At 33.7% G+C, this 27377-nt stretch overlaps 3 protein-coding genes across 7 annotated transcripts; 1 reads left to right on the forward strand and 2 right to left on the reverse strand.

Moving 5' to 3' along the window:
- Positions 1 to 1656: 1656 nt before the first annotated feature.
- On the reverse strand, positions 1657 to 2733 carry LOC114726236 (allene oxide cyclase, chloroplastic-like). Its single transcript, XM_028912818.1, has 2 exons — positions 2547 to 2733; positions 1657 to 2378 (listed from the first exon to the last, which is right to left on the reverse strand). The coding sequence occupies exons 1-2, from the start codon at positions 2731 to 2733 to the stop codon at positions 1855 to 1857; spliced, it is 711 nt and encodes a 236-aa protein (XP_028768651.1). The 3' UTR covers positions 1657 to 1854.
- Positions 2734 to 4920: 2187 nt separating this feature from the next.
- On the reverse strand, positions 4921 to 11464 carry LOC114726209 (methionine aminopeptidase 1B, chloroplastic). 4 transcript variants are annotated; one of them, XR_003738484.1, is made up of 12 exons: positions 11313 to 11464; positions 11049 to 11130; positions 10152 to 10386; positions 9316 to 9477; positions 9186 to 9227; positions 8197 to 8268; positions 7924 to 8003; positions 6429 to 6526; positions 6002 to 6049; positions 5755 to 5904; positions 5518 to 5619; positions 4921 to 5333 (listed from the first exon to the last, which is right to left on the reverse strand). XR_003738484.1 is itself a non-coding variant. In XM_028912783.1 (11 exons), the coding sequence occupies exons 1-10, from the start codon at positions 11440 to 11442 to the stop codon at positions 5759 to 5761; spliced, it is 1095 nt and encodes a 364-aa protein (XP_028768616.1). In that variant the 5' UTR covers positions 11443 to 11464; the 3' UTR covers positions 5519 to 5648; positions 5755 to 5758. The 4 variants fall into 4 exon arrangements, 3 of the variants coding, with proteins under 3 accessions (XP_028768616.1, XP_028768617.1, XP_028768618.1); XM_028912783.1 differs by lacking the exon at positions 4921 to 5333 and having other exon boundaries at positions 5519 to 5648; XM_028912784.1 differs by lacking the exons at positions 4921 to 5333; positions 11313 to 11464 and having other exon boundaries at positions 5519 to 5648; positions 10152 to 10414; positions 11049 to 11128.
- A 2905-nt stretch (positions 11465 to 14369) lies between these two features.
- Positions 14370 to 26473, forward strand: LOC114726227 (AP2/ERF and B3 domain-containing transcription factor RAV1-like). Of its 2 annotated transcripts, XM_028912810.1 has the most exons (2): positions 14370 to 14379; positions 25078 to 26473. In XM_028912810.1, the coding sequence occupies exon 2, from the start codon at positions 25129 to 25131 to the stop codon at positions 26227 to 26229; it is 1101 nt and encodes a 366-aa protein (XP_028768643.1). In that variant the 5' UTR covers positions 14370 to 14379; positions 25078 to 25128; the 3' UTR covers positions 26230 to 26473. The 2 variants fall into 2 exon arrangements, with proteins under 2 accessions (XP_028768643.1, XP_028768642.1); XM_028912809.1 differs by lacking the exon at positions 14370 to 14379 and having other exon boundaries at positions 25002 to 26473.
- Positions 26474 to 27377: the final 904 nt, after the last annotated feature.

A 27377-nucleotide genomic window follows, 5' to 3' on the forward strand; every position in this document is an offset into this window, starting at 1 on the left:
TAGCCCACAGTGAGGTTAATGGATCCTGACCGAAAATCCAAAAAGAGGGAATTAAGCCTGACACAAGTCCGCTCTCATACCCACTGTTTTTTTAAAAATAAATGTACTGATTCTATCTAAAAGAATAAAATATGTACAGAAATATAGATGTGACAAAAGTATTCATTTATGTCTTAAATAAAGATCTGCTTTGACTCCTCCAGTCCTTAATATGGACCCAATTATTGAGTTGGTTTTGGTCCTAAATATAAGACCCATTTCTCATATTGTCAATGTTCTCTAAATTACCCCTATGAATACTCCCTCAACCATAATCAAGTAGAAGGGGAGAGAGGGTATTAGAAAGATGATTATGGTGTTTTAGGAAAAACGTGTCACATTTCTTATAATTAACTAACTTACCTAACTTCCTTAATTTAATCAAATTAGTTAAATGGGTCTTATATTAAGGACCGGAGGAGTATTACACTACAAGAAAATTAACGTAAATCAACATACAAGAAAATTTTACTATGTTGTTGGTGAGTTTAACAGAAAACCTGAGTTGCAATTTCTCATTACAAGGTAAAGAAGGTCAGAGATTAAAAGGACCAAAACACAATAAATTTTCACTTCTTTGTGAGAGTTAGATAATTAATTTATAGAGACTAAAAAAATTTGTTAGAATAACTACTTATAAAAAAATATGTGTTAGTTTCTTTAAAGTATTACTTCTAACTGCTTTTTTTTTTTTTTTACATTTTAGTGCTTCTTTATTTTTCTAACTGCTTCTTATCAAGTTTATACGTTTTATAGTTTTCTGGCTATTTAATAATTTAAGAGAATTCTGTCCAAAAATAATAATAATAATTTAAGAAATTAATTTTATTTATGCATAATCCCCAATAAAAAATTATCGCTCGAATAAAGGAAGTACAATGAAATTATAGCTAAAATATAACAAAATTAGAAGAATTACTATAAGATTCAGAGAAATAAATGTAATTACTAAAAAAATCTCATAACAAACTGAGCAGTATGCAATCACAATCATTTATACTTGTTGTGATTACATTTTTTCCTCTTTAAATCTCATAATGATTCTCATAAAATTCATTTAAATCCACGAAGTCCATAAATCGATTCCGATTTGATTAATTTTAATAAATTATCTACTATTTGGCACACCGATGCTGTCTTCCCATGTGATGCGGACAATAAGTTGCCTAATGCGTCAAATTAAAAAAAATTATTAAAAAAAAAAGGGTTCAGGGATTTCATTCAGAATCAACCCAAAGAAAACAGAGATCACGTTGATTCTCAAATCTCAAGAGACACCAATAATATCTTCAATTGGTTGTATGATTAGTTGGAGGTATTACACACACACACACACACACACAATGCATAGCTGGAGTGGGGGGATCAGAATAGCTTGCGAGAGAATATTTGTTTGTATGTTTAGAAACTGATTGAGAATAGGCTTTTGAGATAAAACTATTCCCACATTATTTTGATCAAAATCACATTTTGACTGAAACTAATAGAGTTTCAAACACATCGTCAAAGGCACATATTGCAACTAGTTCATTTTGCATTCAACCATAAAATCTTTCTATTTTGATTAGAAAAAAATTTAGCTGAGTTAAATTCTTAAGTTTCACCAAAACCAAGACATACCTCCAAGCTCAAATGGCACATACAAAAATAAACAATACAATTGCATCATGAGACGGAGATTAAAAAGTACATTATGATATTAGAATGATTGACAATCAAACATCATTGTATCTCAGGATCAAGGCTTAAAGGAAATAATAAGGACAATGACAATAATCCATTGAGGAAACAGAAATAGTTGAAAGTAACATAAGATCAGGTGGTAAAGTTAGGAATAGCAGCCTGAGGTTGAGCGGCTTTAGCGGCAGGAGAAGGCTCAACACTGGGCGAAGGAGTCACAGCCTTCACTGTGAGTTCATCAGGCAAATCTGCAATACCCTTCAAAGAGAAAGTGTAGAAAAGCTTAAAAGGGAACACAATCTGATGAAGTTTCACGTGTCCCTGTACTCCTTCAAATAGACCAGACCCTCCTGTGATTGCCAGAACTGTGTCTTGGTATGTCAGATAAGCTCCTTGAACTGAGATATGGCCATAGTCCCCAAAATAGAAGCTGTAAATAGCCTCATATCTGTCTCCTTTCTTCTCAGGAACGTGTTGTATGAGCACACATAGACCTGATGTTATGCCTATCCTCTTCTGCAAGTCCCCAGAGTAGAGCTTGTTGCTGAATGGAACTAAGTCCCCCAGTGAGTTCTCTTGCTTTCCACTTAGCCTCAGGTATGCTGGGCTGCCTCTGTCACGTTCGTTGATCTCATACACACTCAGTTCTTGAACTTTGCCTGCACCGTATGAATTATGCAGCTCATCAGTGAGTCAGGAAGGAATAGAAGAAACTTTTTTCGTGTAGATTTGATCCTCTAAGAAAGCGCGGATATAGGAAAAGGATCAAACAATTGGAAATTAAAGAGAAAATAGGAAGGGGAAAAAGGGGGTGAGAGAATACTTACTTGGCTTTGGAGGATCTTGTTGCGGCTGATTGGGCTTGTTAAAGAAGAAAGCTGAGATTCTGGAGTTGTGGGAAACTTTGAAGGATGGAGAAACTTGATGGGTTGTTGAAAATTTCAAGCTTTGGTTGGGAAAAGACTGAAAATTCTTGAGGGAAGAGGCCATTTTCAGAGAACCAGTGGAAGCCATAGACGATGGTGATGGAGGAGGAAGTAGCTGAGAGCAGAATGGTGGATCCAAGAGAGACTTTCATATTTATAAATGGGAAACCATTAGAAAAATCGGTATTTATCCCACGTTGGTCTTCGGTTACGTATAAAATAAACGGTACATGGTATAAAAAGGTTGGCTTCGGACAAGAGCCAATCGTACAAAGACACCCGCGTGGAAGCTTCATGTTTGGATCCGGATCCTCTCAGAAGCAATTTTCTCAGCGTCCCTCAGCGTCTTAAAATCCAGTCCATTTAAATCATCTAAAAGTTCATATTGTGCCAAGTCATCAAGCTTTAAAATTGAATGTCTTCTCAGTATGTTTGGTCCCACAAATACGAGCAGTGCGTCTTCAGCCTTGGACTTCTCTTTCTCTTCCCGTCTTCGGACCCCCACACGCCCGTTGGTAAATAGCCATCTTGTTCATCGCACACCTTCCATGGCTGTTCTTTCTCAACCTCACATCTATTTCTCACTACTTATCCTCCTCCGCTTTAATTCCCTGCAACACAGGGCATTCGCCAATCCTCTCTTTAGCGACATTTCGAGAGCCACCGCAAGTAAAGCCTCGTTCTGAATTGGAGGGCTGTGGGTCAAGTCTTTGTCGCTAACTCACTGAACAGCATAGAAACTTGAGGGATCACCAATATGTAGAAACACTGCATGTGTATGGTTCTCTTTCACTAGGCGAATCTGATCCTCAACAAAAGTCCTGTTTTTTTTTTTTCCATCACCGAAAAAAAAAAGTTCTGTTTTTAATACAAGAACCCAAAAGCAAGTAATGAGGAGAGAGAAGCCGAAAGTTAGGGGGTCAGAAGAGGGGAGAGAAACCGAGAAACTGACGGTTGAAGAATGAAGACGCATTGCTGGAGTTCGTGGGACCGGACAGCTTGATGACTTGTTGCAATGTAAGCTTTTCGATCATTTAAACGGACAGGATTTTAGGATTCTGGGGGACGCTGAGAAAATTGCTTCTGAGAGGATCTGGTTCCTTCATGTTTTCTGTCTTGAATTTTCCATCTCAGTAGGTCATTTTCACCCTAAATATATAGGGACGTGGCAGCATTTAATCGACAATTACAGATAAAACTATCATTAAAAAGTCGATTTGGCAGAGGAATCTTGGTTCTAGTGGCTGCTAATCTGTATCAATAATATATACGTATGTATATAGACTTCACGAGAATTTACTGGCTAGAAGCCATTAGTTGCCAAGTCGAAATTTTTTTACTTTATAATAAGACAGATTCTACAAGTTGAGACATTTTATTCCTAACCGTCAACAACTTCATAACACATGCAACTTTAAATATAATTTTATCTTATTTCCAAGTAATCCCTACTTTATTTATTTATTTTGACCTGACCTGCTTTCTTTAATTTGAATAGTCTCAATCTGAGATAAAAGAATGGGCTGTTTCAAGTAAATGTTAATTGTCCAGTCAATATAGACAGTCCAATTATTTTAAAAATTAAAAGTAAATAATAATTCATAACAAATTTAGATCAAATAATCAAGCGATTGACCTTAGCAGCTGATATTCCAAGTAAGAAAATTAGCAATTTAGACCTTTTCTTAGGAAAGTGATGATGAATAACTTGAGTCAGAATTGAACTTGCAACAATTTCAACAACAGATTTAGGGTGTGTTTGGGTGACACCCCAAACCATAGTTTTGGGGAATAAATCACCCAAACACCACCCAAAAACCAAAACCATGGTTTTGGAAAAAGCAAAAATTTTTTGCTTTTGGAGAAAAAAGGGAGAGTGTGAGAGCCTATAGAATATGTATCTTGTTATTTTTTTTATAAACATATTTAATCTTATATTTTATAAATATATATACATATTAATTATTTATTAATTATATTATCTTATGTATTATTAATTATGTTGATAAAAAATATATTATTAACAATTTTATTCCTTCAAATTAAAATATATCATAAAATCTATTTTTTTTATAATTATCATATTAACTTATGTATTTTTTTTAGTAATTTGTATATATAAAAAATGCTTCTGATAACAACTATCCAAACACTCTCACTTCTCATAATCACTTTTTTACAAAATCATTCTTCACAAAATCTATTCTCCAGAATCACTTTTTCAAACCACGGTTTAGTTTCATCCAAACACACCCTTAAGTAGGAAAAGGGAAGATTTCAGAAAACCTATCTATATCTACTCCATGCATCCATGTACATTTTCTTTTGAGAGGGTCCAGGGATTAACATTCGTCAACAATATGCTATAATTATGATTGAGTTGTGCACTGGTTCGAAAATTCATTTTCGTCAACGAACTGAGATTAACGTTACTGGAAAAAGCACATCCTGCTCAGCTTCGTCTACTGTTCCTGTGGCCTATATCCAGAAATCTTTTAAAATTCTCATCTTAAGAAGACTTCCAAGGACCTCCAAATACGAAATTAGACAATCCCTATACATAGTTCATGCCTGCATTGTTTTACAATTCCACAATTTTTTTGAGGCAGGTCCAACTGAAAGCTTTAATGCTTTATGCTAATAGCTTTGACTTGGTGTGTAGCAGAAACTCTACAGTTGTCCTTGCACCTAAGATGGGCACAGAAAGTCAAATAACTCTATAGCCAAAACAAAAAAAAGTCAATTACTCATAAATGCGGACTTCTGAGAGACAGAATCCACTGATAAATCTATTGTAATGAGTTTTTATTAATTCTTTGCACTGACTTTACGTGTGAAGAGTATACGTAAAAAAATTTTATAAAAGGCTTACCATTGAATCTCTCTATCTCCATGTCACATCTCCACTGTGAGTGCCCTCAACATTGGGATTCTGTAGGGATAGTGACCTTGAGGTTCTCAAGGGGCATTTCACCTGCATGTGCATAAATTTCATGTAAATTTCTCCAGTGGTAGAGTGAAGAACACACAAATTTTACAACTTGCAAAGATGCATAATTTTAAGACTTTAGAAGTGACCTGATCTTTGTGCGAAAAAAGTAGAAGTTACCTGATCAACATGTTGTCAAAATTTCAGCTCCGGTGCGAGTTATCAAAATGGTATGCTCAAACTGTGCAGCGGGACTTCCGTCTTTTGTTACGGCTGTCCAGTTGTCTGGCCATGAAATGCACTCGGTGCTTCCCATTGTAAGAATGGGTTCTGCATTTGATGTTGAACTTTAAGGGTAAAAAAGTAAAATTCAAAGACTTGACACCCAGCTTGACCAATAGAGAGAAGCAGTCTGTATAAACTTTACCGATTGTAAATGTTTGACCTTCTACCATGACACCAGGATTGTCATTACCTGTCAAGCATTAAACAAGACTCTATAATATATAACCGGTCATCACACCTCAAAGGGAAGCAATATACAGGGCTATTTTGGGTTTTTTTTTTTTTTTTTTTTGGGTTTTCATGAGATTCTAGCACCGACTTGAAAAGAGGATAAGAATCAGTAAGCACAAGCACCGTTTTACTAGTCTCATTTGTAATAATCAACAAAAATTTTTTGAAGTGAATGACCTGGCACTCTGTATAAAAACAGGAAAATTTTCCCGCCTGAAGTTGAAAATTTAGCACTAACATGCAACTAGGTTCCCCGAATATATAAATGATGGAGCCAACATTAGCTTCTGATACAGTAAATGCAATGAGGAAAATGTCAAATTTAAAAGATCACTTACGGTGATGTAGGATTATTGGCTCCGAATGAAACACTGCTCCCACACCATGCCCAACAAAACGTTCCACTACACCAAAGCCATACTTTTCAGCATGTTCGCTGTAATAACATCTCACAAGGGGGAAAAAATTAAAATCTATAGAGTTACATAGAAAGGATGTCAAAGACTGCGACTCTATAAATAAATGTACAAACTCCTGATATCATATACATTATTTTCGAAATCTTCATTCAAAATACACATCAATGCTTCCACTTCAATAAAATGGCTTTTATTTATATTAAAACCGTCTTTATAGCAAAATTCGTTTAAGTTTCACTAAAACATTTAAATTTAGAAGTGTAAAACTAAAACGCTCAGTAAATCCATAATTTTCTTGGGCAATTTCGTGGATAGTTTTCATATTATCTGGATATTTTCAGCCCCAATAGCGACTTTAAACATATATGTATAGAGAACCATATGAGTGTCTGTTTAGGTATCTATTATTCTTTTAAGCATATCTTAGCTAGCTAATAAAATCTTCACGTTTTCCAGTCAAATTGCTTTCATGTCCTTGATCATACTCTCAATCGTACGAAATCAATATAGATGGCTAGAAAAGAGAATTAAATAGACACAGTCTTCTACTCTGTGCAATTAACTGTGTCCTTATGCCATAAATTTATCATTTCTAGTTTTTTTGTCACATGATCTTGAATCACAAATAACTCCCTTGATGTTGTGTTTGGTGTTTGATATTCCATGAGGTTTTTATTTTACATTTTAAACTTAAATATTAGCAAGTGTTATGTTGCATGGTGTTTTGTAGTTCATGTGCCAATTTCGAAAAAAGATCTCAGTTTATAGGAAAAAAATCTAGTTTCCCCTTTTGTCCCATGCTATTTTCTTTTTGATATAATCCTTCAGTTATATTTAGCGAAGCTTCAAAGGAAAAAGCAAAATTTCAAGTGCATGCTGGATCAAAATATAACATCTATGCTTCTACAAACTTTTAGGCTTATTTTCTAATAAGGTACGTCATGTGATGAATTCAGCGATGGAAGATAGTGGAGAGGATGCAGAAAAAGTCAAACCGAAAGAGGTTCAGTAACTGCCCATGATAGCAGTTTGTAGGATGCATGTACCCTACCAAGCTAGAGTCTGTACCATCACATGATCAACACAATGATGGAAGATGGTGGAGAGGATGCTGAACAAGTCAAAACAGATTGTAGGATGCATGTATGCCACTACGCTCAAGTCTAGGATCAGTTATCGTGTCAGTTTATGTTGTGTATTTTATTTATTCCAAATTTTAGTCATAAAATTAAAAAGGATAAGGAATCCAGTTAGAGAATGTCTTGTGGAATTCTAGTGAAAATGTATTTGGATCTTCTCTTTGGTCAATTGAAGTTATTAGTGTTTTCAGATGCCGGCACCATTATTTTGAACAGAATTTCTCTTTATAAACCCCGATTCTATCATTTCCGCATAAGATTTTGACAAACTGTACCTGATTCTCTTTCCAATTTGATTAAAACTTGCACCATCCTTGCAAACAGCTATTCCCATCTCCAGGCACTCTTCAGTTACCTGCAACCATCAGATCAAATGATACGACCAATTCATATACTAAATGTTTCCATACGAGGCATTATTAACTGGGGAATCAACATGTAAGATAACAAAAAAAAATACATGAAGAAAGTAATATGCTTTCAATATACAATAGGTTATACTGGCAAAATTTATTTTTCTCCGTAAATATCAGCAACCAATCACTCACCTTAACAAGGCTTTTCATTGCTTCACTGACTTCCCCACAAAAAAATGTCTTTGATGTGTCTCCATGATATCCCTATGACAGCATATAAAATGGGGAAAGATGGATTACTTGGCGTCAACTATAGCAACCAAATGAATCATAATTAATGACCCTCTAGGTAACACATCATGATAGTCAGCAGTATGATGCAACTTTTAACATTATTCAATCTTTGAAAGCATCATATGGAGAAAAGAAGAGAATATGTATAGCTTGCATGATAATAAACAATACAATAACTGGCACAAATAAACCATGGCTAACGTGTTTGAACTTTGAACAAAGGAGATAAAATAAAGAGAACCATAAATAAAGGCCGACAGTCCCATTTAGAAACCAGGAAATTAAACACGCATAAGTAGCTGGTATGATTTGATTCTCTGAGATGAAATATGTTCCAAGCACACATGCATAATCCAGCTAGTTTTACAGAAGATATAACAGAAACTATATGGATATTTCTCAGATATGCACAGATCATTATACTTGTACACTTTGGTTTCCTTTCAATTTTTCTTTATTAATAGGAAAACTCATAGGAAAGGAAAGCTTAAACATCGGTTCAAATTATATCTACCTAAACTCATGTTCAAATACTGATTATATTAATTGCATTGGGAATTGATTCACTAATTAACCACAAAGTGGTTAATCAACTTCTGGCACCAGATAAAATGAAATCTCAAGCGTCAAAGCCAGTGAAAAAAAAAAAAGACATCGGAGAAGATTTACATTTTTGAAACTTAACAAAATGAATAAAGCACTCCCCCAACTTACAGGGATGAAGTAAGTTGACAAACAAGCAAAGGAATCTATTAGATATCCAGGAAATAAAGTAGATAGCAAAACCCAGTTTTGCGTTGCAATTGATTGAAGAAATTTCAGATAGGGATAAAAGCAGTGTTCAAGTAAACCAAAATATATTTATCATTAAGAATAGAGGAGCATACATTCAGGTAGACTGTCACATCTATGTTAATAATGTCACCATTCTGCAAAAGAGATCATTGCTATCACTCATCAGCCATGAGTTATTTGCATAATGAGGATAAACCATACGATAATTCAGTCCTTCAAAACCTGTAGCTGCCGAGAATCAGGAATTCCATGGCACATGCACTCATTAACTGACGTACACACACTTTTTGGAAATCCACCATAGCCAAGAGGTGAGGGATAAGCACCGGCATCTATTATCATCTGATGGACTGCTTTATCAATTTCATCTGTGGTCACAGAAGGCTGACAATATAAACCAAATAGATGTCAGACACAAAGATGAGCGTACTGTGAATTGTGAAGTAGTTGATAAGGAAGGATAGAATAGCATCATGAAAAGGGGGGGGGGGGGGAGGGACCGGGGGAGAGAGAGAAGATGCCAATTTGTCCTTAAAAAGGGACACTCAATCAGCGTGATGGAAATAAACTTCCTAATGTTCTCGGTTGTAAGTTCTCACCCATGCACGGCAGCTAAATGCTTATCTTAACGGATCAAAATAACTGACATAATTTACAGTCCAATAAAGGCCATCAGACTATTCTATGGCTGGGAAGAGAAAAATCTTTCACACTTCCCCAAAAAACCCAAAGTCAAGTGGAGGCTACGCCAAGATATCTGGAGGCATGTAATATCAAGTTCTTTTATAAGAAGCTGAAAATTTTTTTGAAGTACATGCTGTCAAGACATCATGGTAATTATGATGATGGAAGGGTACGCCAATATGTGAAATATAACCATTAATATGCACACAGGCACATAATATCACATCACAGATTGTGTAGCTGTCCATAAGTCCTAATCCTATAATATACAGAAATAATTGGAGCAGTAATGAAATGAACTCTGACATGAAGGAGAAATTGAATCTCAGATAAATGCATGATTTATAACAAATGTTTGAATGATAAAATCCTACCCTAACGAGAGTTCCTGCATGGTTTAGGACACGAGCGGCAAGCTCACATGCAGCCCTCATGCAAGCAATGCCTTCAGAATCATGAATTTGATACTCACTGGAGATTTCAGGCAGTATATCCGAACCTACATAAGGAGGCCTTGGAATGTGATCAGGGACAGACAAACGTGGTGATAATTTTCCACGCCTTAGTGGAGGCCTTCTTCTAGGCTTTGTAACACCGAGTTCACGTTCTCTAGACATAACATACAAGGAGTTGGAAGCTACAAAAAAACATCACTGGAATGTTTTTTCTTTTATATACCTTTATTCAGATATTGAAAACAAACAAACAATCGCAAAAGTTTTTTTTTTTTTTTTTTTAAGAGGAGCATGCAATAAACTTCTTATTTTCACCTTACATTTCTAGATTTGCTGTGACAAAAACATGTAAGATGAAAAACAGCGTGGGGAAAATGGATTGTTGAAAGTGAGGTTTCCCACATGCTCTATTTCTATGCAAGACACGCCGTGGAATGTTATCAAGTCAAAAAAAAAAAAAACGAAAATCACAGTCGTCACATCAAATGAAATGTCGACTGAGAGCTTGCTTTTTATATATAAATCATAGAAATCCATTCAATCCCTTTGTATGCAAAGAAATTTTTAAAAAACAGTTATAATTGTCCCAAAACTTCACCCCCTCCAGCCACCCACCCACCCAATTCTTTTCGTCAAATTCCATGGAGCATATTTCATAAAAGAATTACATCTCATAAACAGATGAGAAAACTGCATTAAGAACGAAAGTCTGACATACCAACTTAATAAACACTTCAACATCAGACATTTGGATTATAAAGTGAACACGCAAGTTCAATCAGCTACAGACAGAGTAAGGCTTTGCCGAAATTGTACCTTTTGATTCTCATTGCCTCCTGCAATCCCGACAGCCTCTTGGAGAAAATCGCAAGCTGCCTTTTAGAAGGTGACTGGTTTCCTGGAACAAAGAAAACCATCAAATAGATATCCTCTATTGAACCATCAGAAGACGTGAAACAAGAAAAGAAAGAATTCCAAAACCTCCCCAAAAACAGAATCCAAACAAAGTCCTCTGAATTGAATTCACTGCGCAAAAAATCTGAAAAAGAATGTGACTTGGAGTTGAAAAAGTGAACGAACCAGAGAAAGAAGAGCGTGAGAAGTTGAGAGAAGTTCCCATACAGCTTGATGAGGATGATGATACTTCCCCATGAAGGGAAGTTGAAAACCTCAGAAATGCACTGTGAGCAAGCGAAGCACTGGACACCATTCTGCTAGAAGGATTGAACAAGATAACAGAATCAATCGAGATTGGAAGTTCTCCTTCAAGGCAATACATCTCGCCCATGCAAACTGATAAATGATTTGGGCCCAGAAATTCGGTTTCGACGAAGCCCAAACAATGATTTGGACCTGAAGTGAGATTTCTTCTTCTTTGTTTTGGACCAGAGACTTCAGGCGAGGATCATTTACATGGAAAGCTTGATCTTATTACTTCTGGGTGATCAATGATTAAATATATTATTATGAAGAAAAACTGAGCAAATTAACTTCTGATACAGCAAAATGTGTTTGCTAGTGATGTGGAGCAAAGAGAATAAACTACAATGGAAAAGGGGTTACAGAAGTTTAAAACTTTTGTATTAAATTTTTCAGAATTTGAAATTACTTTTGACGATTAATAACAATTTTCTTAGATCTTTGATGTGTATTTCTTTGCTAAAGTAGTAATAGAAAGCTCATAAATGACAAATTGCACTCCTAATTACTATTACTTCCAGACCTAAATATAAGATTTAATTTTTAGTATAATTTGCACTATAAATTAGATCTTATATTTAAGATCTCTTGTCATTTTGGCGGAAAATTATTTACAGGTCATAACTTAATTCAACTTCTAAATTACTACTACCTTCTGTGTTTAATATGAGATTTATTTTGTGGTTTAAAGTGCTTAATATAAAATTTAATTTGTAGTTTAATTTAAACTACAAATTATTTTATATTAAGAACCAAAGGTAGTACTAACTCTGATTCTAAATATAAGATGTAGTATTATATATTGCATCCAATTTTAAATATAGGAATTAGTTAGAAAATTTAATATGATCTTATATGCAAGATCTCAATATCATTTGTCTATCTAATCAATTAATTTAATTTCATAAAGAACACTTATCTCAATTTTCTTTTATTCATTATGTTAAATTATCCGATCATAGATGATCATATGTCTTATTTTTAAAAATTATGATTTAATTATAAACTCATATGAAAAAAAAAAGACACATAGCTATGTGTAATTGGAAAACCTGAATTAATGAATATAAGAAATTTGACCTAAATTTTTTCTACTTATTGCACAATTTTTTTACTACAAAATACTAAATTGAATTATTGAAACGGGTACATTGAAAAACTATCGCAAAAGTTAGACATATTAATAGAAAATAATTATCTTAATTAGTTTTTACATTAATTAACTAGCTCATATATATTTACAATTTATCGCAGGGAACATCAACTCTTTAATCCGCCTGTTCATTGCTTAATGACATAACCGCATTGATGGAGCTAGCTATGTCATTGTGCAAAACATATTATCTTTATTTCCTAATATAAGATCTAATTTGCAGTTCAATTTTATTATTATGAAGAACAATTTCCTTAATATCAAGAACGAAAGACAGTACTATTAAATGTTAGTATATCAATAACAATTATAAGAAGTTTTAATAATATAACTCATCTCAAACTTTATGCAAATACACATGTTGATATCCATTCGACTTGAAAAGGATTTAAATAATATTCCATACAATTACAACCTAATATAAATATTCCATACTCTGTGTACGGTAAAATCAATAATATCTTATAAGTCATAAATAACACACTTTTTTTGGTATGAAAAACAATACACCTTAGTCTTTACCTCTGCATATAATATGAGCTCATAATTTATTTTTTTATATATAATCACTTCGTCATTTAAGTGCGTATTGTCAAATCTGATTTAGTAGTAACATAATGAGGCCTACGCTTACAAGTTAAATCATCCTAATTGGCCCAAAAAAAAATCATCCTTATCCAATCTGTCATGCGTATATACAATACTAATTCTGATCCTAAATATAAGAATTAGTTGACTGACTTGAATAAATTAAAAAATTAAATTAAATTAATTAATAATAAATAGGTGTTGTCCTTGCTAGGATATTCTTAATAATCAAGTGTAATGGCTAGAACTATTATTATTAGAATAAATACATTAAAAAATGGATAAATACAATAGATGAAATGGATTGAGATCTTATATTTAGAACAAAAATAAAAATTAAACAAACTCTTATATGAAGAACCGGAAATAGTGTATTGGATGGATTTGTGCAATCTCTTTATATTTTTTTTTCATTTACAAAATTCAAACCATTATTTTTTTTTTTGCTTAAATAATATTATAAGTCCTTTGACCCAATCAACATTTGTCACAAGATGGTTAGATATATTATTATTATGAATATTAAGCTACTCTGCACTAACATGCAAGTTCCATCAAATTAAAGCAACGACTTTGAGCTAAACAGCCTTTTTTGAGTGTGTTGAATTGATGTATCAAGCAATTAAGTCTTAGATTTGATGTAAGTGTTAGACTATTTAATAAGATAATTAAGATTAACTGGCATCCCAAACTTGCAACCTCATATTCCCATGTGAAGGAAACTTGTCAACGTCACACTTTGAACCAATAAAATTCGCTCGCCATAATAAGAAGAAAGAAGAATACAAATTTCTGAAAATTCAGACCTCAAAAACATGGGAGTTCAAAAATATTTAAAATTATAATTTCCCTAAAAAAAATAAAATAAAGTGGAAATTGATGGACTCATTTTCTAGAGAATTAAACCCCGTGGAAAATTCAAAGTCCTCGTGACGATGACCAAGAAAAATATCTTACGGGGGGATTTGTAATTTTCCAAGAAACTAGGGACTTAGTGCAAATTTTGTAAGTGTGGGAGAGCGAGCGCACATGCTGTTTGTTTGACATGAGGCCATTAGTTATGTGGCACGCAGAGACATGGTGGGCCCCACCCCAATCCACTTGACACGCACAGTTCAAATTAGTTTGATCATAATCATTAATATCGACAAATAAGAAAAATATACAAAAAATTAAAATAAAATTAAAGGGAGGAAAGAAAAAGAAAAGCAGTCAAGTGGGAAGGAAAGAAGAATCGTAGAGAATGGGGGGTTGAAGCTTTGATTAGTCAAGAAAAGCAACTTAGAATTAGGGTTAGAGTTAGATTAGATTCCATGAAAGAATATGCCCAATTTTTTTTTAATTATTATTATTAATATTATTAATTACATGTAGGTATTATCTGTTGGCAAAAAAGGAAAAGGTAGCATTATGTAAGTGAGGCGCATATGTGATTAGCTATTGGCTGCTTGCCGCCTTTCTTGGTTCCACCAGCTGTGCCTTTTGTTTTCCCACTTCTCATTGGTTTGCACCCCTCATTTCCTAAACTCCCACCAACACGGAAAAAACAAATCCTGGTAATTAAATCCGGCTGAAATAAAATTAAAAAAAAAAAAGCCCTACACTTGCCTCTTTTAGCAACATTTTAAAAAAATTATTTAATAAAACCTGTTGATCAGATTAAAAAAAAATTAAATTTTACTATTTCAGTTGGATTTAATTGGAATTCTCCGAACTAAATCATAAGCAGTGAGAAAATGTAGTTCAACTTAGATTCTATGTGAATTATAGGCTGAAAATTCAATTCAATGACAAAACATATATGTCGATTACAGCACATAACGTAGATTGTTACTTCTTTCAGTCCAACAGTATTTTTGCATCCTTTGGTGCCTTTGCTTATTCCTTTTTGCCACCAGCCTGCCGTTAATTAATGTTCTGGTTCTTCGCAATATTTCTTCACAATAATGACCCCTATCCTCCTCTTGACCAATCTCTCCTCTATTCACCTGTCTCTTTCTTCTAGAAATGGCATTGCATTTTTGAAAATCCAAACGCAGGTGCCTCAATTACAATTAAACTATAAATATATAATTACTTTTTTTACTATAATGCCCTTGTTTAACTTGTGTTTAATAATCTTTTGGTTATTATTTTTTTAATTAATAAAAAAAACATAGTATAAGCATATATATTTGTAACATATTTTTGTATATTAAGAAATACATTAAACTAATAAAAATTTTCAATTTCATCTGCACTTTACATTTACAAATCATTTTTATATATTTTTTGTAAGTGAGAATCAGAAAATTAAAAAAATAAGTATTAATAACCGTAGGATAAGTCGGGGAGAGAGTTAATAAAATAATGAGAGGCATTTATGAGCTGGAGAGCTGCTCTCAGCTCTGGGATTGCTTGATACCATCACGTGGTTTGACGCGCAAAGCATGGTCACTGTCCACGTCCTAGAATATCTATCAGGCACACGTCATCACTTAAATTTTTGCCATTCCCATTCCCATTTCTATAAAAAAATTAAGCCCCTTCAATTACTATATTTATATTACATAAATTAGGGCTAGATCAAGTTAAAGACTCAAAAACTGCCAACAAAAAGTAAAAGAATCATGTAATACTCCTCCGATTCTTGATATAAGGCCTAGTTATTAAATTAATTTTGATCATAAATATAAGACCTATTTCTCATATTTATCAGTTTTTTCTAAATTACTTCTATGGATATTTCCTCAACTATTCTAGTTCGTCTTTTATTATAAGATCTTTTTAACTAAATTGCGCTGTTTAGAAAAACAGTTAAAATTAGTTAAAAGCAATTAATATGTAGCAAATATAATTTTTTTTCAAAATATACCCCTATATATGAATTGGTAGATGTGAAAGAGTAATAGTGAGATAAATGAATAAAAAGAATATATCAAATGCATTAACCTAGGGATAAAAAAGGTAATAGTCCATTAAATGTTCAGACAAACTCAAAAAGGATTTCATAGAAAAGGATAAACCTATTCAAAAAAATAGGATCTTATAGTAAGGGACAGAGGGAGTAATCAAGTAAGTGAAGGAGGAAGTATATTAAAAAAGATGATTATAGTGTTTTAGGAAAAACAACTTATATTTTTTTTATAATTAACTAACTTATCTAATTTTATTAATCTAATTAAATTAGTTAAAAAAGTCTTATATTAAGGACTGCAGGGGTATAATTATTACAAATTCTCAATAATAACAAAACAGCACGTAATAATAAATTTTAATATAGGATGTAGTAACTTTTCATTTGTTATTAAAATTATTTGTAGTACTCTTATTTATAAATATATATAAGAAATGTAAGTAATACTCATTTCAAATTCTTACAATATATTTATTTGGTTTTATTTATAAATCATTTTCAATATGTTTTACAAAGATAAAAAAAAATCTTAAATTTCATTAACTCTCATTTAAAATTTAAATTTTTTTTAACTTCATCCCTATTTAATATCTATTATACTTTATGTAAATAAAGTCAACACAATCATAAATGAAGAATAAAATTGTATATTTATATTAAAAAAAATTTCAGTGCTCTATAAATATGATTAAAAAAATATATTCTCTATATGGCCTAGAAATAGGACCAGAGTAGTAAATACAAATAGAAATTATAACTATATATTTAGAAAATACAAGTGTATGATTAAAAATGAAAAGATCGTTATTCCGTCATTTCCTTATTATAAACAACTCCCATGTTTTCTTACTTTAAACATTAATAACAATTTTACATAAATTAATAAAATTAGTTATTTTTATTAACATGTGAAAATTACCCTCAATAAAGTCACCAGCAGGAAGAATTTGAATAATTGGTTAGAAAATTTTATAATTAATCAGAGATACTAGATCTAAAAGAATTAATACTTTAAATAAAACATTTTATATTACAGCATTAGTATATTGTTTATTCCTTATATTTCATCCTCATTTTGATTTTAGTCCTTATAATTTCAAATAATAAGTTTTGGCAGTCCAAATGCTTATTAAAATACAAAAATTAATGTTCTATTGAACAGGGGAAAAAAACACATTATATTGAGGGACCATCATAACTTATGATTTGAAATTATTGAGATCAAAATAAAAAAGAAGACAAACTATAAAGACTAAATATTATATTACACTTATATTATGAAAAATGTTAAGAATTCTTATAATAATAACGGGGAGAGAGTATTATTATTTATTCCACAATATGGTGTGAACAGAATGAAAAATAAAAGGGAAGGGGTAAGAAGCAAACAGGAATACAAATAGAATTGCGTGAGAAAAAGGGGACGCACAAGAAAGTTCCACAACAACAAATATATGTCCCCTATTCTAATCATTTTTCCTACGTTTGTGTTGTTCCTTTTTCTTCTTCCTTCTCGGCACTCTTCAATCTTCATCATTTCTTTTTAATTAATTTCTCCCAATGGGACCATCCATGCGTTTACTTATTATCGTAATTATCAATCTCGGCGTGAATCACAAATCAAATAAAGCCAAACTCCGTACTTAAATTGTCCAATCCAATACAAATTAAAGCTTACAGTTTTGTGCACTTGATTTTATATATCCATTATCTGTTTAATTTCACCTTTTAATTACATTATCTTCCGTGATCTTCATGATCTTCTGAGATAACTAAGAATCTTTTTCTGTATATTTCTTCATCGCAACCTATTTATAATCACATAGCATTTGATACTAGCAGTCTATAACTTTTTCAATTAATTAATTAATTAAGTCACTTTCAGTGTCAATTAATTAATACATAGTGATATAAAATGTAAATTAGGAAATAATGACACAGATCCAACGGTAAAGAAGGTCCAATAAAGCGTGATGGAACAAATATTTATATCCTCTTTAAGCCAATAGAATCTAAAAATAAAGAAAAGAAGAAACAGAAAAATATCCCACTTATTAAACAAATTATATAGATATAAAGTTATCCTGATGATGTGATCACAAGAGTCTCAAAATCCAAATTTTTTAAACAATAATTAACCCCTAATTAATTAATTATTGTTGAGCATGCGATATTATCGAGCTTAATCTGGCTTGCTTTTTGTGTTATGCGTCTATGGGCATTATTATAAAGTATGTTTCGTGTATTTTTAAATGATTCAAAGCACACAAAAAAAAGCCAGAGGAGCATAAAAATCAAAGATTCATAGCTGCTGTGTGAGATTTTTATCCCAGACCGTGTAGCATCTTTGGTTTTTCAGTGTGCATAACGTGGCACTTTATTTGGCACGTGGGGATGCCGATGGTGGATGACACGTGGCATTGTAATCTTAAGCCACTAAGCCAAGCCATCATCCACCAGAAAAGCCAAAACCTTTGGCGAGCTCAAGTATAAGGCAAATCAGAAGTGTTTGAAAATACACTTTGTTCTAACTTTAGTCTTTATATGGAAAAACTTTCAATATTGTTCACATTATCAGGTTCAACTAAAACGGCACCTGGTTCGACTTAATTAGGGTAGTTTTTTCTCGAAGTAATTTTTTTTCCTTGACCAATTAAAATTTGGATTATTGATTTTATTTAAAGAAAATCAAGTTTAATTTACTTGATCTAAGCACTATTAATATGATTAAATATAATCTCTACTCCCTAATCATCACACTGGTATCTTATAATGTTGCTTGAATGAGAAATTAAAAGGATAAGGTCGTTAGAGTACCTCCAATGCCTTTTGAGATTAATTGGGATTTATTTGTCAAAAAGTTACAAATGCACTTTATTTGCATTCACATTGTGAATTGGGAAAATAATAAAAAAGAAGTTTGAAAAAGAAATATTTATCGGTGCGCGTGGTTTAAGATAGTGAAGGCAATAGGGGAATTAATTAATAAAGGTAATAATAAATCTAATAGGTGAATCACATGTTGGTGAGCCAATTTGAACGAGTTATACTTATTGCTTGGAAACCCATTAATTAATTAATTAACTAATTTTCGATGAAGATGAAGATGATTAAAGAGAGGGGGGGAAAAGGCGTGTGACTAGAAATGCACCAAATAGTGATTAGCCAGGCTCTATCTGTTAATTAATTAAAGGTCTTTAAACCCATAATTACTTTATCTAATTAATTAATTAAATTAGGTTGTGAACAGAGATTTAGACCTAACTTTGGTCAGCAAATTGTTTGAGAGGATATAAGATAGTTGAAACAAGCTAGCTAGCTAGCAAAGCCAAGAGTGAGATATTATATTATTATTACTTGTGTGATTAATTTAATTAATCAACCAATGGAGAAAAGTTAGATGGGATCAAAAGTGTTGGATTTCTGATGCGCGCTTCCTTTTTATCAGATTTGATGACGTGTATATTTATTATTTTATTTAGCAGCCCTAAATGGGGTACGCCGACAACTGATCTAAATATAACATATAATATACTCCCTCTAATCATAAACATAAGACCTATTTTATAGTGTAAATATAAGACTGGAGGAGTAATACTTAAGAAGAAGAAAAAATCTCCTTCATATGCCTTTTCATGGCAGTGAATAAAGTAAAAACAAAACAAAATAAAAAAAAAAGAGACTTATAATTGGAAAAACAAGGAAAGCCTATGATTTTTTTCCCCTATTGATAACACTATATTTGGAAAAAGCCAAGTCATTCCAAGTCATAAAAACATTTTATAACAATAGTGTCAATTTCAAATCGGAGTGGAATTATTAGAATTAATGATGAGAGAGGGGACTATATTATGTGAAGAATCAATTTAATTACTAATAAAAACATGAACATAAGTCCTATATGCGCACAAGATTCATGCATCTTTATATTTTATAGATGTGATTATGCACAAATGATACCATATTTAATTCTCCCAAGATTTTGTGTTATCATTCACGTGCAATGTAGATTTTGAAGATCTTTATATCATTATCTCAGAATGTGAATTCAATGCTTTTTCATAAACCCTAGTAGTAGTATTAGCTAGGTTTGGAAGATTAAAAATACATACGCAATTTAACTATGCTTATATTTCTGTGTGTTAACTTTTCTCATGATTTTTTTTTCCTCAGATTCTCCGCTAAACTATTGCTAGGTATGTAGTGGATGCTGGAATGTAAGGTCAGATTGGTGAGAATTTGATAGTTTAATCTTAACTTTAAAAGAGCCTAATTGATCATGATTAGTAGATGATTAGGAGGTTTTAAATAAAAACTTAAGCAATCATAATTATTTTTCCGCAATTCTCTCAGGCAAGATAACATTATTACAGCCAGAGCCATTTTGCTCGTTAAATACGTAGTCCCTCCCTAAATTGTGTTTGAGCATGAAACTGCATATTCGTGAATGAAATTAACACAATTAAACTTCAAAATTTATATATATAGTAGTATATATTAAATTAAATTTATCTAATATGAAATTTTCACATCAAATAAAGCCGTGCGCACTCATTCAATATATCCTAAGATATAATCATATTAAAACATGAGGTTTATACAATAAAATTCACATGTCTCATATTTTACCTAGACCGTTAGCATCTAATAAGATAGGGCAAGATCAGACAGAAGGGCTAGGAGAGATCTAGATAAAAGCCTATTTAATATTACTTCTGATTTTAATTATAAAACCTCATTTATAATTTATAAACAAGATATAGTAGTATGATTAATGAGGTGGTATTAAAGAGAAATGAGTGATCCAAGAAGTGAAAAGGGGCAAAAGAAGGGGGAGCATGAGAAGGGTGATGGAGCGTAGGAACACAGAATGACAGCCTCTTATATGAATTATCCGAATATGTCGGTCTGAGACAGCACATTTCCTTCCCACGTTCCCACTAGGTCGGAGTGGACATTTCTGAAAGGACAATGTTTCCGTATCCTTCTACTACCCCTCTCCCCCCGACGGACTTCTACTATTCCACATCTAATTACAACTTAAGATTATAAGATTAAAATCATTAGAGTATAAGATAATATTCATTATAATTTTTTTATTATTGGAGTTTTGAGGTGCTCATTTTGATTCTCCGTTTATAAAGAACATGACATAAAGTGAAATTATACAACTAAATAAGCAGCAGGGGAAAAAAAGGATAACACCAAAAAAATCCAAGTGGGTCGATGTTTGTGTCGTAATTAATTTCTATCTTTTTCATGACAGATAGAATTCAGGGAAGAATTAAAGGCATGTGAGACCCTGTATTTATAATATTTTTTTATGAGACACTTGTTTCAATATGGTATTTTGATTTTGATGTGAGCCACTGTATTTTAGGAACCATGTTTCGTGAGCCTTATTATTAGTATGATGCTCTCATGGTATCAACCAAAAAAAACAAAAAAATGGAAACACAGAATGGTGTATAGTTAGGCATAATTACGAGAAACAAAATATAATAATGTTTTTATAATAATAATAATAAATAATAATGATACTAATAATAATGAATGATACGACGATGGGTCCAAAATTAAAAAATAAGAATTAGATAAATATGTAAGCTAGAAGCAACAAAATGGAAATAAAAGAAAACGTAGCGACGGTGAGTATAAGGCAACAGAAACAAAATAATTATTGGGGGGTAATGTGTATGTGCGACAAATAATTGAGGTAAGTGTGGAATTATGGGAATTATTTTTGGGGTGGTAAGTATAATTGAAAAGCTTTGGTGGGAATCTGCCTGTGCTTTTTTATTTATTTATTTATTTATTTATTTTCTTTTCATCTCTATTCTCCATCTCTATCTCTTCGGGGGGGTCCTACACAACAAACCATTGAGGAAGGCTTGCTCGCACAAACAATAACCCACCGTCGTCCCGACCTCGGTTTTGATCCACTTGCTGTCCATGTGGGGCCCTTTTCCCCCGCTCAGGACTTCTCCGTACACTGACCTCCTCTATCTATCTTTTTTATTTACGATAATAATAACTAATTGTTGGCCAAAAAAAAAACTAACCATCTGTTATTAGCTTCTGTTTTAAATATAAGAGCTAGCTTGTTGAGTATTTCATTAAGATATGATAGGAGATAGTGATAAATGGAAGCTATTAATTTGATTGGAGAGATGAGTAATCCCAGATTAATGCGCCTAAATTTGAAGATACTAATAAAATGGACCCACAGGATAAAATCATAAAATGATTTTTATGTATAGACATATATATATATATATATTGTATGTGGTTGTGATGTGAATGTGTACGATAATTCAAAGCGATTGTTAATGAGATGCTTGGTTTTGGGGGTTGGAGAGGGAAAGATAATGCATGGGGCAAAACAAGATAAGCCCCACAATTCACAAAGAACGGAAGGTCCCTGGTTTTATATGAAATGGATGGCTTCTTTGTTTTGTTTCATTCCAAGGCAAAACCGAGAACAAAACAGACGAATTAATTATTACACCTTAATTTTATTTACCAAAACAGGAAGAAGCACATGTTTGGAGAGAGAGTAATTAAGGAGGAGTTGGTTTATATGTGGAATGATTATTATAATAATGTTGGAGAAGGGGGAATCTAATGGGAGAATCATTAATAACGTCATTAACGAGAATTGGTCAAGGAGTTGATTCATAACTCATAAGGTTATGAGTTAGAATCCCGTTGCCAATATGAGAACCTTATTGATAGGCGATCTGTAAGTACCTATATAAGTTCTCTCTGAGCCTAAATGCATGTCTTGTCCTAATAAGTCTCTAAGATGCAACTTACTTAAACTTTTTATACAAAAAAAAAAAAATAATGCCAAAACTTTGTGGATGAACCTGGACAACAAGGACACACTGAAACCAGGGGACTAACGAAGAAGAAAGAAGAAGCCAAAGAGGGAATTATATTTTTGTTGGGATGATGATATTTTAACTTCTTCCTCAAAGGCCATCCAATCCTTATGCCTCCTAGCCACCTCTCTGATTATATATATCAATCTGTGTGCTGTGTGATGTGTAGACCCCACAAAGCCATCCAACTGGAAAATCTCCTTTCTATTTTTTTCCTCCCCTTTTTCCCCATTGGTCCATAAAAAGCAAACTCCAAATAATACGCCAGATTCCCATCACCATGCAGCAGTAGCAGATAATCCATCTATATATTATACACATGGCATTTATTTAGAACCCTCCCTCCGGTGTTTTAATATAGGGCCAAAATAATCAATTTAATCTGTGTGTTGTGGATTGATTTTCTTAAAACGCTTTTTTTTTTAATTATTTATGCGCATTGATGCTGTCCTTGATGGGAGCTCGGTAAAATATACAACCAATGAAAAAATCTGAAAAAAATATATAATATAAGACAAAAAGTAAATCAAAATTTTATATTTGAGATCAAATTCATATACTAGGGGCCGGAGGTAGTATTTTTGTCAGGAAAAAAAAGAGAGAAAAATTAATGATGAGAGAGAGAGAGAGAGAGAGAGAGAGAGAGAGGAGATGCATGGTGGTGAAAGGTGAGAGAAAGAGCAGCAAAGCTTGGGGGGATGAACTTCAGAGTCAAGGTCCACCTCTCATGTGATTCCCATCAACTTGGGCCCTACCTCGCATACCACTCCCCACAACTCTCACATACTCCCACCCCTTCATCTCAATCACAATTTTAATTTTTTCCATTCATAATTAAATTAAATACCTTTATTACTGAGGTGAACTATAATATTTAAAATGAAAAAATATATACATTTTGGGACTCAGCTAAAGATTTGAACAAATCCTTGTGTGTCAAATCATATTTACTTTGATAATTATGGATATAGGTTACTTACAAAAAATTAATATCTTTCTATTTATAATTATGAGTCGTGTGGTAGTTGATTATACACTCCTATAGTCCTATGAATAGGGTATACAGTGAATATTTTTTTATTAAATTTATTGCATGAATATATAATTTTATCTCTAATTTATTGTTATGTAAAAATAATATATATTAGAAAATACTTATTTCAAGTTATTTATGTCTATTATGTCAAGTTCTCTAGTTACACGTGACTACTGTATATGTGTTTTATCTTTTTAATATGATTTTATAATTAAATACTATTAAATATTGACACTTCCAAAATAGAACATATGACAATGCGTAAATGGAGATCTTGATATAATACATATAAGAAACCTGATATAAGTATTACCCATATATATACACTACTTCATTCTGGTCTTAATATAAGAGTTGGATAACTAATTTGAAGCATTAAGAAAATTAGTTAAATTGGTTATTTGCCACAAATATGTGTTGGTCTTTCTAAATTCGATATGTGCATTGAATGATTGAAATTATCCTTTGATGAAAGCCTCTTACAATTAATAGGGATATTTTGAAAAATGATAAGAAAAAAAGTAAATTAAAATCTTATATTTAAGATCAAATAAAAACAGAAGAAGGTGATAGTAAATAGAGGTAAAATTGAAAACGAATAAATTTTAAGATGAAGTTAATTTTTTGGTTTTAATATTGATGTTAACATAAGGGTGCATCTTGATTGTTGCCACAAAAGGAGGCTAGACAGAGGGTATGAATCTTCCTGGCTCGTTCCATAACTGTGGGCACCCTCCAGCTGAGTTGACTGACCCACCCTGATGATCATCTTCATATCTTCCCCACATACAAACTTATTATTATTATTATTATTACTCCCCATTCATAGTAAAGCATCTAACAGTATCCCCTCATAATTTTAATACTCTCCTTTTTCATTTCATTTTATCTTCAATATTATATATTACATTCCCTCCCCCACCTTCCACCCTATATATATATTCCTTCCTCTTCCTCTATTCCCGCACTTCTCTCTCCACTAGTCCAAAAAATCATATACCTTCTTCCTTCTCTCTCTCTTCCTCTCCTTCTTTTGCTTTCCTCACACATACCATAGATAAGAAGCAAACATGGATGCAAGTAGTTGCGTAGATGAAGGCACAACGAGTGATTCGGTGTCCATATCGCTTTCTCCGGCCATGACTACTGTATCGCCGCTCAACGTCACGCCTCACAAGTCATCGCCAAATAGTCTCTGCCGGGTTGGCAGCGGCGCCAGCACTGTTTTGGACTCCGATGGCAGCGTTATTGAGGCTGAGTCTAGGAAACTGCCGTCGTCCAGATACAAGGGAGTGGTGCCGCAACCCAATGGACGATGGGGGGCCCAGATATACGAGAAGCACCAGCGCGTTTGGCTTGGTACGTTCAACGAGGAAGATGAGGCCGCCAGAGCCTACGACATCGCTGCCCAGAGGTTCCGCGGCAAGGACGCCGTCACCAACTTCAAGCCCCTCAACGGCAACAGCTCCGACGATGCGTCGGACGACGATATCGAGACGGCCTTCCTCAACTCGCATTCCAAAGCCGAGATCGTGGACATGCTGAGGAAGCACACCTACAATGACGAACTCGAGCAGAGCAAGCGCAACCGAGGTTTGGCCGGGGGAAGCAACGGGAAGTCGCGGAAGGACGGCGGCGCAGGGTCGTGCTTCGAGCGGACGCAGAAAGCGCGTGAGCAGCTGTTCGAGAAAACCGTCACGCCGAGCGACGTGGGAAAGCTGAATCGATTGGTGATACCCAAGCAGCACGCGGAGAAGAACTTCCCGTTGCAGACCGGAGTCGCTTCTTGCCCGGTTTCGGCAGCGGCGGCGAAGGGGGTGCTTTTGAATTTCGAGGACGATGCAGGGAAAGTGTGGAGGTTTCGGTACTCGTACTGGAATAGTAGCCAGAGCTACGTGCTGACGAAAGGATGGAGCAGGTTCGTGAAGGAGAAGAACCTGAAAGCCGGCGATACGGTCAGTTTCCACAGGTCGACCGGACCGGACCGGCAGCTCTACATTGACTGGAAAGCCCGGAATAACCAGAGTGTCGTCGGTGGTGCAGGGACCGGAATGGAGGGGCTGTACAACCCGGCAGGGCCGGTGGTGCAGCCGGTTCAGATGGTTCGGCTCTTCGGTGTGAACATTTTGAAAATGCCGCCGGCGGAATCTGTAGGTGGGAGCTGCCACGGCAAGAGGAAAGAGGTGGAGCTGTTAACGTTAGAGTTTAGCAAGAAGCCAAAGATAATCGGAGCTTTGTAGCGTTTATCTTTAATTTTGTTTTTTGGGTAATTTTGTGAAATTTGAAATTTTGTGAAGGAAGAAAAGGAGGTGGAGAAAAACAGGAAAGAGAAAGGAAGAGGAAAGTGACGGTGGTGGTGTAGTTGCAAGTTGCAGAAAAGATGAATTGTAGATTATTAAGAAAGGAGCTGAAATTAGGTGCAGAAAACAACCTGTATAAAAAAAAAGTGACCCCCAAAAAAAAAAATATAACTGTTCATTTTGATCTGTTCATGTGTGTAATGATTCAGCAACTTTTGAGGTCTCAGTCCCTTTCCCTTGTGCGGAGGCACACATACACAGGCAAGGTGTGTCCAAAAAAATCAACCAAATGGGAAATATAAATCATCCCTATCTTATCTATATCAGGTTTGTGTTGCGCGAATCAAATCATGGTATTATATAATGAGGTCTTTAAAATACAAGGATGCTTTATATATTTCCAACATGGCTCTGATACCATTTGTTAAAAGGGAAGAGTGGAGTTTGAGGTTATTATTATATCAGTTAAGCTGGGTGACGTAGATGGCGATAGTCGTTGGTTGCAGGGGGAGTAAATTATTAGAAGCAGAGGAGGAAGGGAAGAAAAAGGAGGAGGAGACAAAATGTGAAATAAAGAAAGAAGGGGGGGGAGGTGGATGGTTGGCAAGTGGCAAGATAAGAAGAGGGGAGTGGAGAATAGTATGAGAGAGAGAGATGGGCGAATGGGAAGCGAAGGAGAAACGTTTTATGGTACGTCGTTGTTGGAAGAGTCAACTTTGCTTTGCCTCCCTCCATCATTTCCCCACTTGTTTGCTCCCCTCCTCCCTCCACCTCCTCCTCATCAATATCTCCCTCTCTCTCTCTCTCTCTACTTTCATCTAACCCAAAATATCCCCTCACGCGCCTTATCCATGAAAAGTCGAACTTCTAATCTCATGTTTAAAAAACGTATTTAGTATCATTAGGTGGAGAAGTCGAACTCATAACCCCATAGTTAAGAGAGATTTAAGAGAAGTGCTTTGTACCATCAGGCTAAAATGTCCAAATATCATCAAAGTATCCCCTTCAACCTTCCTTATTTTTTGCCAACAATAATATAAATATAACTTCACAGAGATTATATATATATATTGATTCCATTATTAACA

The sequence above is a fragment of the Neltuma alba genome, unplaced genomic scaffold, assembly GCF_004799145.2.
Source record: "Neltuma alba isolate B1F8T4 unplaced genomic scaffold, ASM479914v2 tig00012348_pilon, whole genome shotgun sequence".
In the NCBI taxonomy this organism is placed as follows: domain Eukaryota; kingdom Viridiplantae; phylum Streptophyta; class Magnoliopsida; order Fabales; family Fabaceae; genus Neltuma; species Neltuma alba.